The sequence below is a fragment of the Phoxinus phoxinus genome (assembly GCF_949152265.1).
Source record: "Phoxinus phoxinus genome assembly, chromosome: 1".
In the NCBI taxonomy this organism is placed as follows: Eukaryota; Metazoa; Chordata; class Actinopteri; order Cypriniformes; family Leuciscidae; genus Phoxinus; species Phoxinus phoxinus.
Window position 1 is genome coordinate 27,082,878 of NC_136876.1, and position 22,495 is coordinate 27,105,372.

The following is a 22,495-nucleotide window of genomic DNA, read 5'->3' on the forward strand; positions in this document are numbered from 1 at the left end:
AATATTGCTTTCTTTGCTTAAAACGTAAATCACGGGCCTGAATGTATTATTGTAAGGAGACGTAGTTTAGACCGCCTCGGCTGTGACAGGTGTTGAAAGATGAATTTTCGAGGTTGGGTTGGCAGCAGCAGGAGTGAGAGGTCAATTTTCAGCTTAGGGTTTGGCAGTATAGCCGACTAGACTGAGAAAACACTCTATAGCTTGATGCCCATCAGTTTGAATTATATATGTATCTTGGTGATGATTGCTAAGGCTGGAATACACTACTCTAAACAGATTTGAAAACCTAAGCATCATACACTTGCTGACTTTGAAAAAATGTCATCATACCATACGTTAAACAACCACACACACTACCAGATTTTCAGGTCATTTTGAGGACTAAATATGCGCCGCATTGCTAGGAGATGCCTGAGTGACAAACAAAAAAAATGTGTTTTCTAAAATCGGCTGGACGGGATCATAATATGGAGGGGGGAAAAAATCATAGTCTGTGCCCATCATGATTTTCTGTGAAATCTGTCATCTCTGACTGCCCAAAATCTGCAGACTGCCTCTGACTTTTGAAATCTAAGGTTCAATCGCCCAGACTGTAAATTAAATATTTGTGTAGTGTATTCCAGTCTTTTATCACTAATCATCAACCAGTGGACAATACACCTATAACAAAACGCAAACGTCTGAGAGGTAGAATCCCATTCCAAGAGGGAAAAACGATTAAATTCAAATCTCATTATATGTGAATACTCTGAGGATATCACATAATGCTGCATGAATATGGTGTTTCGCCTGCAGGAATGTTTTCTTAAAGACCTTCATTCAAATACTCAATGCTCAATTGACCCTGTAAGTGAAATTCTGATCATTATGAAAATGAATCTATTGATTTAAGTAGTGCACAATTAAAAATCAATAGCATATCAAGTGTGTGGTCCTTAAAGTATTAGTGCTGATATTTGGAGTGGGTTAGTTCTGAACATAAAGTATGATTTAAGCTGCTGGCACTGATACAGAGCTAAAAGCTTTAGCTACCGCACCTTTTTTTGGAGCTTTTAAGGAGTGAATTGCAGGCATTGGACTATAACCAGCAGATGGAATCATTAGCATCACATATCAGAAGTTGATGTCAACAGATACCCATGTTCATACATGTAGTGATGTTGTGAACTTGTGTATCTGACTGGGGTTCTAAAATATGACCCTCTTCATTTTCATCGTTGAGTACACAGCCTTGAGACAGAAAGAAATCTGACAGATTTGACAGACCCTGAAAAATCTCCAGGTGTAAGAGGAAGTGCTGTTCAGGGCAAAAGAAACTAAAGGTTGAGCAGTGTTTTGAGCTGCTGCTGAATTTCTCTGATGAAGTCTAAATCATCCTCACAGAGATGGCATTACTCCAGCAACAGCAGGATAATAAGCTAAACTTGTGCTGTAATAGTCTCAAAATGCATTTAATGTACAGGGAAATAATTGTGGCGCTAAGCTGCTTAACGGTGGACTCTGTTAAGGAAAACAGATCAGGATGTTTGTAATTACTGGAACTGGAAATTCCAGATATTTAGAAGTAGGAAGATGGAATAATCCACAATCATTTTCAGGAAACGGAAACATTTATGCTAAAAATATAAAAAATAATTAAAAAATAAAATTTTTTTTTTTTAATTATTTGTTAAACTGGCCAAAAAGTAATTTATACAAATAATTTGACAATGTTTAATTGCACCCACACAAATAAAAAGTATGCATGAGCATTTTAAATGGAGATTTCAATAGCAGTAAACTATTTAAATTTTATATTTATATAACCCATTCAAATGTCCTACAGAGGTTTTATTTTTGAAAGTCATTTTGCATTATACATTAAACAGATTTAAAACCACTGTACAATGTGACTAGGTTCAGTTTTCCGTTAAGGACATCATTTGTTTGTCATGGGAACGCATTTAGCAAACAACTCTATCTCCTTAGGAACGACCCTTTCAAAAACACACACAAGGTCAGATCAGTGTCACCATGCCATCTTGAGATCTGCCTTGTCTCTGTTATGATTCAGTTTTTCCTTCTAACTCAGGCCCATGACTTGGTGTTAAACCCAGTCTGAGAGCATGACATCACGAGTGTCAAATAACTGGATCGTTTTATTGGAGCGTAATCTGTTGCTCCCTTATTTGTACTCTTGTCTATCCCCTCGTTTTCTCATTCATCCCAGCTTCACACTTCAGACCACACACGAAGCCCGTCTTTTAGTTTATTGCTTCTTAAAGATCACATTTACCACCCTCCACCCAAGTCCCCCGGTCACTTACACGGGCCACTTTGTGTTGAGTTTTACAGGACAAAGCTGTCTGGATCTCCTGAAGCCTTAGTTACTGGCAAAGAGCACGGTTCCTTAATAAACAGCTTCCAGAATAGCCCCGAGCAGCTTTTAGGAGGGTGTGCAATTTTACAAACGGGCATGTCGACAGTGGAAAAGTGTTCAGAGAAGTGTGTGTCTGTGCATATTGCTCCATGATTATGCATACTCTGTAATGATAGTACTGTAATAGTGAGTCAAGGCTGTGCGCTATAAATCGTGCATTTGCATTAATATTGGATTGGGGCTGAAATAAAGCCTATGAGATATGTCACATTAATATAAATTACTTTACGAAGAGTCTAATATAATATCCAAGCTTTACCATAATAGGGAAATGTCTGGCCTGTGACAGTTTGAGATGGGTGAAGGATTTCTTAGGGTTTCTAAAAATGTCCTAAAATGTTTTGAAACGGCTCTTTGATTATTTGGTTGTTGTTTAAACATCTGTGACAGTGTTGTGATTCCTTTTGCTTCTTTATGAGCATGTGTTGTCCTGCCATGCCGTAATTATGTCATTTCTGTCCTGGTTCCCTGTAACACTACTAATGAAACACCCAGAGTATTGAGTATTAGTGAAGTTTAAGCCTCTTACTTGGCATCTGAAATGTCAATACTATGATGCCCCCTTTTCCCAAATCCCCCTATTTACACCGCAACAGAATACAGAACTCATGACGCAAACACTCTTTGAACTCTGCGATCCAGGATGGACAGATTCTTGCTCCATCCTCTTTTTTTTTTTTTTTTACCATTTTGTGTGTGAACCATACAAACAAGCACACAAAAGTAGATTTTTTTCTGTTGGCCCAATTGGGCCAGTTGTTAAAACAAAATACATTATAACAAATACAAATGAAATAAACAGTGCTTTAAGTTTTTCCAGGTAGACCTAATCATGGTATTCAGGTATAGAAAATGAATAATCTGATTTAAAATAATAGTGTAGCGTCTTTATTATACGTAGCCTATAAATTATTTTTCCAACTGAGGGCATCCTTGGACATTCCCAAAGGGAGGTTTTGCATAGCTCAAAGTAATCCCCTCACACACACTCTCTCTCTCTCTCTCTCACACACACACACACACACACACACACACACACACACACACACACACACACACACACACACACAGTGTCTTAACATTCAACGTCTCATTTCCAGCTGGTATAGTGTAGCATTACCTCATAACCGTTAACATCACAACGCGCTCCTTGGCATGCGTCTCCTTCATGATGGATTACACGCAGATGTGTGTGCGCTCGCTTTTGGTGTGTTTCTGAATATGTCCTCCAACTTAACCGTAATGGGATATGTACTGCATGACCTGATATCGCTTTATGACTGTATTCATGAACCGCTGTTGCATATTGCACACCTCAGCTGCGCTCAGTCCTCCTCCTGGAGATCTGGAGTCATGAAATATTCAAGTGAACCCAATGACCTTGATTAGCTGGTTCATGAGTATTTGATTAGATTTGAACTAAACTCTGCAGGATGGTAAATCTCCTCGAGCGCCCCGGCAAAACCACTGTGCTAATTTGTATCTATTTAACTGTGTTAAAACGTCAACCTTTTCTCCTGCTTCCTCTGCACCCGCAGTATAAATCATTTCAATTCATGTAGAAGCGGCATGTCCATTTAAACAAGGTGGGGAAAATACTGGGGGAAACTGACCAGTCTAAAATTGTGTTTACGACCTTATGACATGTTTATTGACCACTGTATCATCTTACATGCACTACCATCAATACCATTTTTTTAAATGTAGGCTAAGGATGTATAGGTGACCAAACAATTGTGTTTTGATGTGATTGTATGAAAAAGTGTAATATAAACGTAACATATATTATGTAACGATTTAAAAAAAAATATGTAAAGAACATGACATTTTTTTTTACATTTATATGTGCGAAACTCCCCCCCAATCCCCCCCCCCCCCCCCCACACACACACACACACACACCATAGGACACGAAAATAATTAAAATCACTAATCTCTTCTTTTTTTTTTAAGGAGAATTCATGGTAATCACTGCCTGTCAAGATTCGTTAAAATTTAGCTTGGTTTATTAAAAATGTAATGTGCTATCCTGAGAGTGGAAGAGAGAAAGAGATCACTGTCAGAAAGTAAAGAGGCCATAATTAATCTCAACATCATCACACCATAAACCACACCTTTTGACATTTATTATATATGATACCCTGTCTTTACTTCATAAAAACTGGGAGAGAGAATCATTTTAATTAAATGTTTCATTTTAAATCATGTTTTGAAGTTCAGCTTATGTAAATCATTTTTGTTGAATAAGGTGAAGTGATATTCAGATGTAAAACTGTAACTATTCTTATAAAACTATAAAGGTTGTAATTACATTCACAGCATGACCCATAGCAACCAGTTTATTTTTATTCTCAAATCAGATGATCATGATAAAACTGTTTATGCATAGTCACCATCTCCCTAATCTTCATTTTTATCCTCACCCCCTCATCTTTCCATATATGTAGGAAAGAGATATTTACGATCTATATCCATAACTCAAATCATCAGTACTGTCACGCAGAGACTGATAGATATTGTAATGTTTCTCTTAAGTGTTTCCTCTTGCTGCCAAAAGAATCACTCTCTCCATCCTCATAAAATGGGGAAACTTCATCATGTGCGGCCGACCCTCCCTGCACTTGTATCCACTCCAAATGCTTCTAATGCCAAAGTCACTCCATCACACACACAGCTTGTAAAAATAGCTGCTTTCAATCTGGATCCGAGGAGCTGAATGAAGCCTGAGGGGAAAGCCTTCTTTTTTGTGTGATATCCTTAGAAACACTACATATATCACTTGGCTGTTCCCATCCGTGTCTGTTTATTTTGAAAATTGAAATATTTTAAATGAAATTCATTAGACATCAGAGTTGAAGTCAAGGCCACCAGCCAGTTGCAACAAACCTCTTACATTAGAAAAATCCTTGATAATAATACAATGAAGGTTTTCCTAACTTAAAGGGATAGTTAGGGCCCAAGCCCTGAAAGGGCGCAGAGCCCTATTGTTCTTCTAAGGATTATTTGTTCTTGTTCTTCTTCTTCTTCTTCTTTATCATTATTTTTTTTTCAAGGTTTTTGCCACTTTTGCCACTTTATGAAACTCGGTACACATATAGATCTCATCGGGCCGAACAACTTTCGTGCTCTAAGTTTTACGCCAGCCCAACAGGAAGTCGGCTATTATGGGCTGTATGGAAACGCATGTTCTGGCATTTGAAACACTTCTCCTAGAGAATTCATCCGATGACCACGAAACTCGGTCAGCGTGAAGTCAAGACATGGAGCATGATAAAATTGCCAGGGGATTTTTGATATCTCGAACGGTTTGGCCGTGGCGAGGAAACGAATTTATGGCGAATATTGGAAACAGGAAGTGTGTTATAACATCCTCATACATTAATTGATCTTGATGAAACTTCAGCAGTGTGTTTGTTGTAAGAGGCCGATCACATGGATGTGACTATTGTGAGTCAAAGTTATAGCGCCACCAACTGGCAGCAGGAAGTGTGTCACTTTCAAAATGATTTGTATTCACCGTCTTATTTTTGCCCTCAAGGGCATCCAAGATAGGTGTCTTTGTTTCCGCAGTAGTTTCAATTTTGATATTTTTAGGTCAAACCGTTCTTGTCTGTCACTCAGATAATGCAGGTCTATGGTCACCTCCTCAAAGAGCACGCACAGATAAGTCCAAATTAGACAATTCCCCATCGTAAGTACACATTGATGGCCTAAGACATGAAACGAGCGATCAGTGATCTGAGGGCGCGCGCGCTTCCTGGTGTGTGACGTGTGTTCTGGCTTAAGCCTGTTTTATGCTGTCGAATCGACGGCGTACCCCCGCAGACCCTTCTGCGTCGACGCGAACCCCTCTCCGCCCCCTCCGCCGTAGCTCGACGTGCACCTCCAAAAAATTGTAACTACGCGTCGAGGCGACGCAGACCACAAGGGCTGTGATACCGTCCCCCTAGCGTTCTCGCGGTGAAATGCACCGCGATGCAGCACAACCCGACGCAGAACCATAAAACGGCCACGACGCCGTAGGAGTGACGGCGTAGCTACGGCGTGGAGTTGACGCAGAAGCATACAACAGGCTTAAGTCTGCGTAAGCGCTGGAAAGAAAACATACGTAATTGTTTTCTTTTACGTTGGTTTAAACATCCCAGATAAGCGCAAATTATTACAATTTCTGTTAGCCGTCTTACCTACAATCTCTGTTCTGTGTAAACAATGAGTGACGTACACGCACGAGAGATCACTTCCGGCGCATTCCGGCGCACACGTCACACACCAGGAAGCGCGCGCGCCCTCAGATCACTTGGACGTGGTTGTGTACAAGAGGTAAAAACTATATAAATACTGTTTGTTTTCGCACACAAACCGCTCGTTTCATGTCTTAGGCCATCAATGTGTACTTACGATGGGGAATTGTTTAATTTGGACTCTGTGCATGCTCTTTGAGACAGTGACCATAGACCTGCATGATATGACTGACAGACAAGAACGGTTTGACCTAAAAATATCAAAATTGAAACTACTGCGGAAACAAAGACACCTACATCTTGGATGCCCTTGAGGTAAGCTAAAACATACCAAAATTTTATTTCAAAGTGAACTATCCCTTTAACGCATTTGTTGCAACTGGACCACATAAACTTCTAGACCCAGAAAAGAGTAGGACTGGGTATCTATCGATACAGATTTCCAGACTCAGTTTGTTTACGATTGTCCAAACCAATTGATTAAATTCTGTTTAACTTTGATCAATAAACCTTGTCAAATTTCGGTTATAATGTCCACTTTGCTTACACATGAAAGAAATTAATCTCTCATATTTTTATTCTAAAAATAAACAAAATGATAAACTCATGAACACTTCAGAACTTCCATGAAAGTGCATTGAAAGCTTATAAAAAGCGCATATACAGTTTTTGTCAATGGAACTGCACTGGTTGTGCTTTCTATTTTTGATTCACTAAAAGGAACTGGAAGAGTCATTTCTGCACAAATAAGACTACACTGTCAGAAGTAGCATTGTTTAAAAATTGTTCTTGTCTGAGAACATTAACCGAGACCCAAACCCAAGACCAATACATTTAGAATATTATGCATCTTATTTGTATTGATTAATATTATTCAGTACTATCAATTTTGCCCTCATTCATAATTTGCCTGCAGGTGCATTTTGGATTGGATTGGCAGTACACGATAAATACAAAGTTCTGTCATGAAACTCTAGATGGCACAGGCTGATAGTTCTCAATCTGCAATCACATTCTTATCTATATAGCACAGCTGATTGGTTGCTGTGGCATCAACGACCAATGAGCTGCTGCTTAACATTTCAAACTTTGTTTGCTGTTAGCAGTCTGCAGCGCACTTTCAGAAACCCTCCACCTTCCCCAGCTCCACCTGTATAGATCTGCTACGTAAGGGATAATGTAGAGCGAGGCGGTTGTTATAGCGAATACAACCCCGACAGGCTGGTCAGGACCCTCACACGAAGCGGGGGTTATTTAATTATCCCGCTTATTACATGGCTACCTACCAAATAAATCAATAATTTGACACAAAGTATTGGTTTAAAAAGGAGTTTATTGATTTAAAAACGATTGTATTGCTTCCTCTAAAGAACACCGTGTCCATGGCAACGCTCTGTTTTTCATGGCAACGGTGTGTTATACTTAGCAGCGGTCTGTTATCAAGAAATAACAGACCGCATTTTACATTAGAATTCAACCAAGCCATGTAATAAGGGAGGTTATTTAATGTTTGTTATATGTGGAACAGCAGAATGTTTGTGAATGTATTGACAGTAGCCAGTCTCTGTACTTGCTCTGCAGCAGCAGCAATAATAAACAGCACCAGCACCAACAGCAGATCTGTTCCACCAAGACCAAATACATTAACATTACCACATCCATTACCATGCCAATCTCTCTGCGAGTTGTCATGACAGACATAACAATATGCCACACGAAGGGCAGAGATCAGAGTTTTTTTTAGTCACACTCGAAACACATTTGAGCTTGACTCTAAACACTCAGACATCCTTTCAGGTTTTGTTTGTATAACACTGTATGTGACAAGTCAGAGTGCATTGGAAGCATATATGTGGTGATATGCGAAGGGCATTAACGCATAGCGGTGTGGGTAGACATGTTAACTCAAGGCCACACGCAGTGAGGCCCCTGTTTTCAGTTATCACATCCCGAGATGTGTCTGAGAGACTTCACAATTTTCCCCCACTGGCCTGTCAAAATGGTGGAAATTAACTGACATGAAAGAGAAGTAGTGGAGTAAATGTCATGAGAGATTAACTTTGTGAACATTCGACGGCAGTTACTCGGCCAAACAGAGTGAGGGAGCGAAAAGAGAGGAACAGAGAGTAGAAAGAGATTTGTCAGCAAAGTGAAGGTGAGAGTACTAGCGCTGTAGGCTAATGTAACTAAAGTGAGCAAATTCTGAGTGCAGCCATGTATATGATATAGTTTCAAATGCTGATGCTGGCATTTCAGCCTGCACTCAATTTCAGGGCATCGTGTGGCTGTTTTTCTAGGTTTCAGAATAGCTGTATGACCCAGGGGCCGGGGGCGGGATGGCGTATCTGAAACAACTATGGATTAGCAAAATAGGACCTTCAGACAGAAACGATTACGGACGTAAAAACTGAAATATTCTCCAGCCTATATATGGAGTAGATATGTAATCATAGATGTTGTATTTATGGAAATGGATTCACATTATCGACAGAGAGAGAGGCATAGGAGACGAGAGGGCATTAAACCGCTCGTTTACACTTTTCTCATATGATGTTTATGTAACGCACTTTTAGATATCCGAGACTTCTCCGTGCTAATTTAACATGACCGCATTAAACTGGATCCTTCTTACTGACCTCATGTTTTCGGTCTGGCTGTCTTTCTCTCTTCTATGGGAGCCCATTTCTGAAATAAAAAGTTTTAAATAATCAGTAAAGTCAAATTGTGAGATATAAAGTTGCAGCTGCAATAAATACAGTCAGATTGTGAGATTTTAGTTTTCTAAAGTTGTACTTATTTTATTATAAAAAATGTTTTTGATATGCTCCCAAATGGGCTTCTATTTATCATTATCCACATCCCTTTAAAGACAAAATAATAATAAAAAAAGGGAAATGGGGTAATACGGTAAATGTCTGTGCCATGTTATTTTAGTATTATTTATACACTATTATAATATTTATTCATATTTTGAATGAACCTTTATTTAAAGTTTTAGTAATTTTTTGTCATTATTATTAGATTTAGTTTTTTATATATATTTATAGCTATCCCCAAAAATTGCACTTCAATTTAAACGTATTTATTTATTTTCTAATATTTGTTTAAGTTTTTCATAATGTCTTATCTCAGCTTTATTTCAGATACCAAATACAAGTTAATACGGTTTGGTTTAACAATAATAACACTGTAGTGAAGGCGGTTTAGTTACATCTCTGTGGATTAGCGTTTTAGCATGAGCTACACTGGCCTCCATTTGACTTCTTATGACACCTACACTTTTAGAACGCGTGTGTTTGTGTGTTGATTGTGAGTGAGTGAGTGTCTATTAGTTTTTTGCACTGTGGCTGTATGTAGCAGTGACAGGGACCAAGACTAGCAAGACGGAGAGAGTGCTGACGACTGGAAACCAGAGTAGAGCCAACAGATCAGGATCATTTATATACTATTATAGTACCTATTAATGTTTTTTTTATAATTTCATTTTTCATTTTAGTCATTTTATGTTATATGCTTTTGTCATGTGTATCAGTCCTTTTTCTACTTAGCTTTGTTTTATTTATATTTCAGTTTTAGTACTATTTTCACTTAGCTGCCAAGGCAACCTTTTCGGTTCCACTTTATTTCGACAGTCGACTTTAGACATTCTACTAAGTATAAGTAACTTTGCAACTAAATGTCAACTAACTCTCATTAGAGTATTAGTAGACTGTAGTAGACTGTTAGGTTAGGGTTAGGTGTTAGAGTTCGGGTTAGTAGAATACATTGACTTGTAGCTGCCAAGTTACTTATAGTCAGAATGTCTAAAGTGGACTATCGAAATAAAGTGTTACCACATTTTCATTTTACATTTCAGTTTTTTATCTTTCGTTTAATGAAAATTATATAAATTATATAGCTTCAGTTCAGTCCAATTTTGGGACATGTTTTAGGATGCTGTTTTTCCTAAATGTAAATGTGAAATGATTATTAGATATTTACTTGAGTTCAAGATGAAAGCAAGAGAATTATAATGGTTTTCAAAACGCCTGCACGGCATTGCAGTTGTCTTAGCAATGGATTTAAGAGGAAAGAGCCATTTTAATAAAGCTGACTGGGTCCTTCACCTCAGCAAAGATTTTTAACTACATTTTAGCTGAACAAATTAACGCCGTCAGACCAATTCATCATGGGTAAGGTGAGAGCTGCTCAGAGCATTTGAGCATTTCCCTGTGGAGTTGTTACAGGTCCCTGTTTGTGTATAGACGTGACCTTCAGCTGTCTGGTGATCCCGGTGCTCTGTTCTTTTTTGGGAGGACATCTCAGCCAGCTCCTTAGATCCTGAGGCAGGGAAAGCATTTATAACTTGCCAGATCACCGTACCCCACCGTACTCTTCTGGGACGAGGAGATATACCAGAAGTGCCTGAGATCCATTAACATACTGTGCTCTGAAAGACAAACCTAATCAAAAATAGACGTGTCAGAACTTCAGTATGCAAGCAGATCACGCAATCTGACCCTCAGTACCAAGGCCAAGTTTGGTGTCTCATATCCTTAACACTAAAGAGTGAAGGGCCTACCACTCCTTCCAGATTCTGAGTCAATCCGAGGCCAAGATTGTGACTTGGAAGGTGACGGGGGTACCATGTAGCAAAGCTGTTTACACCTACCGTTGACCAGAGGAACGGAAAGAGAGGCTCAGATGCCTGTAAAATACCTTCTGCCTTACCTCAATATACTATAAAAAAATACATATTACGATATTTTTTGTTGTTACATGCAGACTTGAGAATAGGTTTGGCCATCTTTACAAATGTTTTGTTATGAGGATGTATGCGCATATCTAATCTGTGTACCGGTATTTCAAGTCAAGTAGAATGTTTTGCTGTTAACCTCCTCGGACAGTTTCATGATTTACATGTTATATCTAAAAAAAACTAATGTGAGTTTAAGAGTTACTTAACTTGTACTTTAACATGACCCCAGTTGATAAACTGTGGTTATAAATTTCATTTCTTTCAGATGCCAAGGGAGAGAAGGAAGCTCCCCCTGCTGGTTTGTACATGCATTTCTTGACTCTACTAAATATTAGTAATCTGTTTGATGTAATGAATCATTTTAAAGCAGTCGGGCTCACTCTCAGTATCTTTCATTTTACAGATAAGCCTGGAGAAGGTGGGTGAACTGCTCTGAATCTTGTCATGAACGCCATGTCTTCATTCAGTCTCCCAAGAGTACAAGGGGTAGCTTTGCCTCTACAGATGAGCTGTGTGTGTGTGTGTGTGTGTGTGTGTGTGTTAGTGCTGCAGGGGGTTAGGATTAGGATTAAGTAAGAGGTGTGCTGAATTACACATCAATTGAATGTTTTCCAATTCATCTTTAGATACAGCAAATACGCCAATGAATCATACCTAAAACCAACTAGCAGTGCTCTAACTTAACATTCTGCTTTCATATTGGTGCATTGCTTAGTTGAACAAAAATATGATTATTCATGCATAAAGTCATACTAATATGATTGACTTGATCTTCTGCCTTTATAAGTTGAAGCACAGCCGGCTATAATAAATGTGAATTTAACTAAGTATGTTCACATGCAGAACCATATTTATTTACTGTTATGTATCTACATGATACAATTTACATAAATTACAGTATATTGTTTCTACACACATAAATAACATTATAGCATACTTAACTGCTGAAAATACATTATAAAAAAAGCCGAGCTTCCTGTGCTGTAGAGGACATGCAACTGCACTTTGCTGTATGCATTTTGAAAACATGTCATTTTTTTAAAGTAAAAATGTAAGCCAATTTATTTGAAAGTATACAGTATATGAATCTTTTTCCAATGGGAGTGGGAGATGCCGTCACTACTGTTTAGATGGCAGAATGTGAGAGTGAAGTAAACCGTTTTCTCTGAAAACCAATGTTTTAAAACACTTTTTAACTGTAGTGTATATGATCTTAGAATTAATATTTACAGTCATTCTACTTTTGATAGTAATTATGAATTATGCTTCATATCAATGATACACATTTAGTTATTTCCTTTATACTGTCCACTAACTACATAAGCATGAAATGTGTCAGTGTTGTTACTGGTTCTTATTTGCTTTAAATAGAAGTAATACCACTTGACAAAAGTGCAAGTTTTGTCCAATGGAAAATTATTATTATTTCTACAATTGTAGTGTGAGTTTGAAAACAAGACAGGAGATAAAATCAGTTATACTGGTTGGTGAATTTAATATATGATAAAAAATCATAATAATTTAAGTTATGATAAAAGTGTGACTGTATTTTATGAATAACCATAATATTTTAAAACAGCTTGGTGTATGTAATGTATCCTTTGAACACTGAATCTGATAGTGGGCTATTATGATAATGCAGCCCATTACCAGAGTCCACAATGAGCATATGCATATATGGTACATGTTTCCATTTTCGTTTCTCAGTTTATGTTATCGTGCATTTGGCGTCTTAAAACTAACACCCGCACTGGGGTACAAATCGTTCCCCCAGGAAGAGAGCCAAAGCTTTGGCTGAAAGGTGAGATCTGTACACAGTGTAATGGTGTTAACATGTGTGGTCATTAGGGCACTTTTTATATTTCAGTGCAAACACCCTACAGTGACCCCAAATAGTATTTGGACACTTAAAATGAATGAATGTCATTGCTTTATACAACTAAATATCAAAACAAGTGACATTTATTAATTGTTGGCAGTGTTTGACAGGTGCTGTTTTTTTATTTGTCCAGTTCTGTTTAAACTTTCTCTCCAGCTCTAGACTCCAGAGACAAGACATCGGATGTAGTTTGTAGTAATGTTGGTGTTTTAACCCGTCTCTCTGTATGTGCTGCCTTAACCTCATTATGCTTCCATTGTTTCTTTTAATTCAGATGATGAGGGCCGCGACGGTAAGGGAAAGAAACACTCCTCTTGGCTCGCTATGTGTGTGTGCATATTTGTCAATGTGCTAGTTGCTTATCTGTGACTGCGCATGTGACTAAATGTCAGTCACTGTCTCTGTCGGTGGTCCACAGGTCTGTCACAGGGGTTCTGACTGGCCAAAATAAGACCAACAAGCAAACAAATGGTTTGAATCTGAGATTGCTTTGGCGAATGCTAGCAAGACCGATTTTCATTCATTTTAATTCATTGGTCAGTGGACAGTACTCTGTCTTTTAGCAAACAAATTGGGTTTTGAGACTCACAATAACAGAAAACTCTCTGTTGTCTGTTTCGCCAAAGCATCCAGAATTTGTTATAAATATTTTAGCGTCTACAGGTGCTGTAAGTGATTTTAGGCAAATGGAAATAAATCTCTATCTATGCTATCTGGGTTGACTCTTTGGTCTGAACGAGGTTTTGGAACGTCTAATTCCATAAAGGTTAGGTCCATAAAAGCTCCATACAAAATTCCAGAGTGGCTAAAATTGTTTACAGCATCTTAAACTATATCCATTAATTGTAGTTTAGGTGGAATATGTGTAATTTGAGAAAATTTGGATATATACTTTGTTTATTAGAGTGGGTATATATCAGTCTACGTGTGCTTGAGTTAAATCTGTGACCACCATTTTACATTATATTTTAAGAAATGTAATACTATTTAATTCAGACTAATGTGGTTGGTGTTACTTTTATGAATCTTTAATCATGACAGACATTGCTTCGATGTCTTCGACCTTGTTTTAATTTAACCTCTTGGAATAGAAATTCGGTGACCGTTCAAGAAGCCAAGTTTGTGCAGTATACTGATACTCTGAAGTGGTTGTCTACTCTAAAGTTTCACCATTGGAAAATATCTGGATCTGTGTATGAGATCCAGCATTAGGTTGTGATCGTGTGATTATCAGGACATTTAGCAACATGAGGTTAGGAGACCAAGAGCTGGACTAGCATTTTCACTGTGTATATGTTTAGTGGCTGACATTGGTGTTAAACTATTTCTACATCTATCAAATCTGGGTTTAGTGTATATGGGTAAATCATATTTATAAGGATGGTTGGGTCTAAACTATATAACCAGGGCTCCAGTAAGAGCCTTATGCAATGCTGTTTTGAAATATAAGCCAAACTATTCATTGAACTGTGACTTTGTATCCTTGTTCGGTGTATCACGTTAACTTGCATAAACCTAAAAAGAGAGTAATGTTTTTGTTCTCTGGTTTTATGGAATAAGTGGAAATGCATCATCTGGGCTTGATCCCACCATGTATAGTTTATGTAGCCATTTGCAGTGCATTTTAATAAATACACCCTTTTTTGGCTTGTTATAATGTCTGTTTCATGTCAACTTTTTATGTAGAGATTAAGTTTTCGGATTCTGAAGTTGAGATGGAAAAGAATATCAAAATATGTTTTAAATAACCAGCCATCAAATCTATATAACTTGAGTTTAACCAGCATCAACCGACCAAAAACCCACCCACACATTAGTACCACTATCATAATGGGTTTCAGGACACTTAAGTTGTTTGGATTGGAATGACTGGTTAGTAGAGAAAATAACTTAAATAACAGCCATGCACCTTCTTCATTCTGAAAAACTGAAGGACAAAGGGATGTCAGTTTCTTCATGTATTTGTGTTATTATATAGTATGTGTATATGAATGTCTTAGAAGAGCCCTAATGTTGTGCCCTATATAATTTCCTAATGGTTTCCCCCACTCTTTCTCTCTCTTTTTCTTGAATACAGAATTGCCTGAGGATGGTAAGACACACAAATCCTTTAGCATGTATTGTCAATGACATATACATGAGAAAAAAATCCTTAATTTTTCATTCAAAAGGAAATTTTGTAAGTGTCGTTCCCATCCCAGTGCAGATCCTAAAAGTATAGTTCACACAACAATTAAAATTCTGTCCTTTTTTACTCACCCTCCTAAAAAAAAAAAAGTCCCACAAAATAGTAATAAAGTTTGGAAAAACATGATGGTGAACAAATTATGACAGAATTTTTACTTTTGGGTGAACTATCGGTTTAAGGATCTGGGAAGGTTGAAAGGTGAGAGTCAATAATCAATAGTTGTTTTGTTTTTGTTTTGTAATTATGGGTATAGGTTTGCTAGATGGTGCTAAATGTTTTATGGAAGCTTTACCCCAGGCTGCTTACACATCAATATGAACAGTAAATATCATGATTGATTTACTCTTTTCAGCCTCTTGTCAGTCATCGTTGACTAGCCAGTCTTAGTGTCCATTAATGTGAGCTTTCAGCAGTTCATATCAGTTTACATTGTTTCTCTGACTCTGCCGGTAGAACATGTCCCAGGAGAAGAGCATCAGACATCTGAGATAAGTGGCCTGTTTGTGGAGAAGCCTCAGAGTGTCACTGTCAATAAAGGTGAGATTCTGAACCACATCTGCACTGGTGAATTCACTCTGCTGTGTATGTAATTTAAATTTAAAATTAGTGCTATTTTTTTTTTTTTAAATTGTCAATTGTTCTGCAGGTTAAATAGTAACGCCAGTAGGTAATGTGTCATTGAATCATTCACTCATTTTATTTGTTTAAAAAAATATTTTTTTAAGGCCGGGACACACCAAGCCGACGGTCAGCCGTCAAACAATGTCAGCCCGTTTTTGAGCATCGGTCGGCTTAGGTCTTTCGGTGTGTTCCGCACGTTGGCTCTAGTCTAGTCGGACACCATCTGGGTTTTTTGGGCCGTTTCAGCATGTTGAATCGCCATCTTGTGTGTGTGTGAGAGAGAGAGAGAACTCTGATTGGCTGTTCAGAGAACGAGTGCACGAGAATAAGCGAAATTGATGATAGAGAGCAAAGTCAAGACAGTACAGACAGAAGGCTGTTATAATTTTCTCATCTTACATGAACATTCAATGCACAGATATTTTCATAATAACATGAGCCGAAAAAATCCAAAGCGACTTACAAATGAGAGCAATAGAAGCAATCAAACTAACAATAGGGCAGCAATATGCAAGTGCTGTGATGTGCTGTCCCAGTTAGTACAGTACACGTAGCAAGTTTTTTTTTGTTTTTTTAAAAAGATATAGAATAGTAAGTGTTAGTATTAATGGGCAAAGTGTTGCCAAAAGAAATGCACCTTCAGCAGTTTCTTGAAAATGGCTAAAGACTCAGCAGCTCGGGTTGAGTTAGGCAGGGCACAGTCCAGGTAAATCAGGTAATCATTCACTCAACCGATTCGTTCATAAACATTCCTTCTGGGAAAAAAAATGCTACTACTATGTGTTGCTCAGTGATGGCTAACAGTTGATCAGCTTTTAGTTCTTATGGAACTATTTCTGTTGATGGAGCAAAAATACACAAAGGTAACTGGCAATATTGTGTAAATATTGTGTAAAATGTAACTTAGACTATTAACTACTTAATTACTGAGCTGTCATATACAAACAATATCACATGCGATCTTGCTGAAATGAGGAATATTCAGAACAGTGGCACTCTTTCTTGTGTGATATTGCTTAATATATTAACATAAATGGTCCACATACACCATATATACTATATACATACTGTATATATAGAGGAATATAATAATGACTAATGTATAATTTCATAATAAATAATGAATAATTTAGTTCAGCAATGTTACTCATGTCTTCATTTTATTGGTAACAGGGAAAAATGTCACATTTGTGGCTAAGGTGGACTCCTCTCAGTTGCTTAGGAAGCCAGCTATGAAGTGGCTGAAGGGGAAATGGCTGGATCTTGGCAGCAAGGCTGGAAAACACCTACAGTTCAAAGAAACCTACGATAGGAACACTAAAGTGTGTGAGGGACTGTGTTTTATTTGAGATTTGTTGACTAGAGCACAGAGTTACCATTTACATTTTTTTGATACCAGATCTACACCTATGAGATGACCATTGTTAAGGCTGTGGATGGGGATGCTGGAGGTTACCGTTGTGAGGTCACATCTAAAGACAAGTGTGACAGCTGCACGTTTGAAATCACCGTTGACGGTAGGATTGGATATTGCAGTTTTCACTGAATTTGTCTAGTACCTCTAGGGAATGAGAGTTGGAGATCCTCATGTATATCATAGGACATTTATAAAGCATATAATGCTTTTTTCAGATGAATAAATTCAGTTTATACACACCTGGTGTGTGTGAGCAGACTTTACGTCAAGCCTAAACGGCTGATTCATTATTCAGTAGGTATTTAGCTGATTAGATCCTCTCCTGTTAGTTTTGCAGCACTTAGTAAATCACCACTACACATTTATTGGCTTTGACAGTAATCAGATTGTGGAGCAAATCAAACACGGTTTTTAATCATCATCATGAATTTCATCTCCTCCTTCAGCTGCTGAAGAGACAAAGCAAACAAACATTTTGGAGGCATTCAAACGATCGTAAGTTTGTTTGTATGCATGTGTCTCTTACTCATTAGTAACGTGTAGATGTCTTGATTTCACATTGTTTCAATGTACAGTTATCATATATTTGTTCGGAGGAATTGTTGTTCATATTGTCAGTGTCAATTTATGTTTAGATATTGCTGTAAGTATACACACAGATATAGTGGTTTATGCACCTTATGTTAATACATGCAATATAATATGCTCCTGCATATGATTGAGGGAGCAGTCTGTTGCCAGAAGCTGCTCTTCTGAACAGTAATAAGAGCAGTAATAATCTCACAGATGGATTAAGAGGTGTTTTACCTCATGTCTGAGAGTTTGGTTCCAGGTCCCAGCTCCGGGAGGTAAAGGTTTAGCCCTAGGCCTGAGCCAGACTTCTTGATCTACTATTTGAGCATGGTGCTAGCAATACCAAGGTCATAGGTTCGACTCCCAGGGATCAATTGATAAAATGTAAGCCTTGAGTGCAATGCAAGTAGTTTTGGATAAAAACTGTCTGCCAAATTCATAAATGTAAATGTTGGTTAAGATATGCAGTATGCATCTTGTTCATCTCTAGGGGAGATGCAGGAGAGGATGCTGGTGATCTGGACTTCAGTGCTTTACTCAAAAAAAGGTTTGTACGATGTTCTAGACCCTATATGTTTTTTTCATCTTAATCTGTTTACTTTATGTGCAGATTAAGTTATTAATTTTCACTTTAACCATCATGATGCATGGTGTCATTTATTCACTGTTGAAATCTGATTTAGATTTTAACTTTGACCATTATGTTCTGTCTGAGGTCGTAAGAGAACATATAAAGTAATTGAAATAGCTCAACACAACAAATGTTATGTGGTTATTCCAAATTCAACTGAAAATGCAACTTTTAATGACTTCTGCAGTCTCAAAATGATTCAACCCCCTGAAAAGAATCCCTCACAACAGCACAAATCTGCAAAACAGGTGTTGTCTCAAGCATTCCTGATGCAACTAATCAAGAGCTTCATTATTTGCACCAGGTGTGCTTGAGCTAGAACACATCTAATATCTGAACTGACTAGGTTTGTTGAGTGTCACGTTTGACTTCATGCTAGAAATATGGCTAAGTTAAAAGAATAGTCAAAAACGTTAAGAGAAGATATCATCGCCCTTAACAAACAAGGAACAGGATACAAAAAGATAGCGAAGGCACTAAATGTTCCTAGAGACACCGTTGGAAGCTTAGTTTGCTCATTCAAACATAAAGGAACAGTGGTTACACTACCTGGACGGGGCAGAAGAAGTATGCTATCAACGGCTGCAACCCGTTTTCAAAGAAGACGGGTTCAGAAAATCCCCTGAGTGACTGCACAAGACCTGCAGCAAGACTTGGTGGCAACAGGCACTGGTTTCAGCTGCACAGTAAGACACGTACTAAACGCATGAGGTTTCCATTCCAGAAAAGCACAAGAAAAGTGCTCAAAATCATATAAATAAGCCACAGAAGTTTTGGGATTCTGTTCTGTGGAGTGATGAAATCAAACTGGAACTTTTCAAGCGGTATTAATGTTTTATTAATATTAATGATTCAGTGGTATGTCTGGAGGAAGAAGAATGAAGCATATGCTGAAAAAAAACCCTCTTGTCTACAGTTCAGCATAGTGGTGCTCGGTGATGATCTGGAGCTGCTCTGCATCCTCTGACACTGGAAACCTGCAGCGTGTGGAAGGCAAGATAAATTCATTGAAGTATCAGGAAATAGGAGAAAACGTCATGCTGTCAGTGAGGAAGCTAAAGCTTAGATATTCCAACAGGACAATGATCCCAAGCATGCCTCACATTCCACCAAGGTGTGGTTGAAGAATGAGTCCTGGAAGTTTCTACAGTGGCCATCACAGTCACCTGACTTGAACCCCATATAAAATCTCTGGTGGGATTTTTAAGAAGGTGGTTGCAGCAGGTAAACCTGAACTGGAGGCTAAGATTCCTCAGAAACGCGGCCAGAAGCTGGTGTCTGGTTATACATCTCATTTTCAGCAGGTCATAAAAGCAAAAGGGTGTTCTAAGTACTAAAGATGCTTGCCATGAATGGGTTGAATAATTTTGAAACTGCAGAAATCATTAAAAGTTGCATTTGAATTTGGGGAAACCAGAAACATTTGTTGTGTTGAGCTGTTTCAATTACTATTGTTTGATTTGTTCATTGCAAACAGCTGAAAGTCTGTAAATTTTGCCAATAAACCTGATTTGCAATGAGAAATAATATTCCTAATCTTATGAGAACAGATTATTAACAAAATTTCTGCTTGTATTAAAGGTCTTTCTTTACATTGCTTACATTGAATAAGTCAAATGTAATGTAAATATTTAAGCATATTTCAAGATACAACAAAACAGCTTCAACTGCATACTGGGTTTTGAGTAGGTCACAGAGACTTATTAATATAATTTGAAGGAAACACAGCATCACTGGGGTCACTAGGACTCAAAATATAAAAACAGTAAAATCTCAACCAAATATGAAGATTAACCATATTTTTGATTCCTATGTACCTCAGAGAGAGGAAGCAAAAGGAGGAGCCTGAGGTGGATGTGGATGTCTGGGAGATCCTGAAAGATGCCAAACCATGTGACTTTGAGAAGATCGCCTTTGAATACGGCATCACTGATCTCAGGGGCATGCTCAAAAGACTTAAGAAGATGAGGAAGGTTGAGCCCAAAAAGAGTGATGGTGAGACACGCGATGGATGCACACAGACATAGTTCTTCACACACACACACACACACACACACACACACACACACATACATACATACACACACACATATGAAGGTCCCTGGGTTCAAGTCTAACCCTAATATATAATTTTGTTGACAAACCAAGGAAAAAAGTTTTGGAATTGGTTGTATATGTAAGTGCTATTTCTGTTTCAGCTTTCCTAAAGAAGATGGAACCTGCTTACTCTGTGGAAAAAGGAAAGAGAATACTGCTTAGTGTTGAGCTGTCTGACCCCAACGCTCAAGTCAAATGGCTGAAAAATGGACAGGAGATCAAACCTTCAGCCAAGTATGATCCAGTGTGTTTGTGTGTTTAAAAAAATACTATTTTGTATTTTGTAAGGATGGGGAAAAGACAATGTCGAAGGAGGGCATGATGGGAAGGTTGATGCTTACATGAGGTTTGTGTTGAATTTCTCTCCCTGTTAGATATGTCTTTGAGAGTGTGGGTGGTATCCGTAAGCTCACTATTAACAAGTGCACCCTCGCTGATGATGCCGCGTATGAATGTGTGGTTGGAGAGGAGAAGAGTTTCACTGAGGTCTTTGTCCAAGGTACACTGTCATTATCATCATCATCTTCATCATCATCACTGGGATCATTAGCACACCCCCCCTTTGTAAATTCAGCTGTCTCGTTTGTTCTGTCTTCTTATCTGTCGCCGTCCTGTGTCCTGTCTGTCCTTGAGTGGTAGCCATCTGCCCTATTGATTATTTTAAAACTCTTGTCTGTTCTGTCAGTCCTTACCTTTTTTACTGAGCCATTTGTTTTGAGCAACGTCTCTGCTTCTGTCTATTTTACTTCATGTAAGGCATCATTTTTATATAAGTTTTATTTCTTCATAGATTGTAGTGACCATCTGCCCCTGTTGTTATCTTGTACAGAATATACAGATACAGAACTGTAATGTGGTTCATAATAATTCTGCTGTAAAAGTGTTTTTGTTTTACTGTGTGTTAGAAAATATTAACCACTTATTTGTGTTTATATGACCAGAACCCCCTGTCACCATCACTAAGATGTTGGATGACATCCATGTGGTGGTTGGGGACAAGGTGGAGTTTGAGGTTGAAGTGTCTGAAGAAGCAGCCAATGTCAAATGGTGAGATGCTGGACCAAACTGGTGACACTGACCTGGTCAATCGGTGATGGTGACCATCTTATTTTGTTCAGTCAACAGGCCTACAAATAAACCATGGCCAGCTGCACAAATTGAAATGCTCAATAAATTACTAGCTGGCTAAATTAATTCCTGTACTATCAAGGTCAATATCGCTAATTATAGCAATTTAGTATTAACAAGCAATTATTAACATTAAATAGGACTAAACATCAAATTATCTGACTGTTTTTTTATTTTATTATTATTATTTTATTACCAACAATTATAGAACACAATGAATAATTTAACAATGATTATAGTCGTGTCAAACCCCACAAAAACCTATTAGCCTATAATAAATGGCACGTTTAGTTTTAGATGATGCATTTTTCTCTGTCATTACCTCTGTTTAAATGAGCAATGTGGCTGAGCGCTGTCTGTGACTGCTTGTGCTTTTCAACATTTCTGCTTGTGTTCAGACAAGCAGATGGAAGGTTTCCAGTCTTATACTCTTCAGTACATTAATTTCTCCACTTTAAAGGGGTGGTAAAGTATGATTTCACTTTCTAACTTTAGTTAGTGTGTAATGTTGCTGTTTGAGCATATGCAAAGTTACGACCCTCAAAGTTCAAAGCAAAGGAAGA

At 37.9% G+C, this 22,495-nt stretch overlaps 1 protein-coding gene across 1 annotated transcript in view; it reads left to right on the forward strand.

Annotated features, from left to right (window-relative positions):
• mybpc2a (myosin binding protein Ca) overlaps positions 1-22,495 on the forward strand; it is a 37,503-nt gene that overhangs the window by 5,652 nt on the left and 9,356 nt on the right. The window contains exons 5-17 of the mRNA XM_079630040.1: positions 11,664-11,696; positions 11,802-11,816; positions 13,552-13,569; positions 15,355-15,369; positions 15,919-16,002; positions 17,260-17,408; positions 17,486-17,603; positions 17,950-17,998; positions 18,567-18,623; positions 20,530-20,702; positions 20,906-21,038; positions 21,179-21,303; positions 21,746-21,851. Coding sequence (XP_079486166.1) covers positions 11,664-11,696; positions 11,802-11,816; positions 13,552-13,569; positions 15,355-15,369; positions 15,919-16,002; positions 17,260-17,408; positions 17,486-17,603; positions 17,950-17,998; positions 18,567-18,623; positions 20,530-20,702; positions 20,906-21,038; positions 21,179-21,303; positions 21,746-21,851 — 1,075 coding nt within the window. The remainder of the gene's footprint in view (positions 1-11,663; positions 11,697-11,801; positions 11,817-13,551; positions 13,570-15,354; positions 15,370-15,918; positions 16,003-17,259; positions 17,409-17,485; positions 17,604-17,949; positions 17,999-18,566; positions 18,624-20,529; positions 20,703-20,905; positions 21,039-21,178; positions 21,304-21,745; positions 21,852-22,495) is intronic.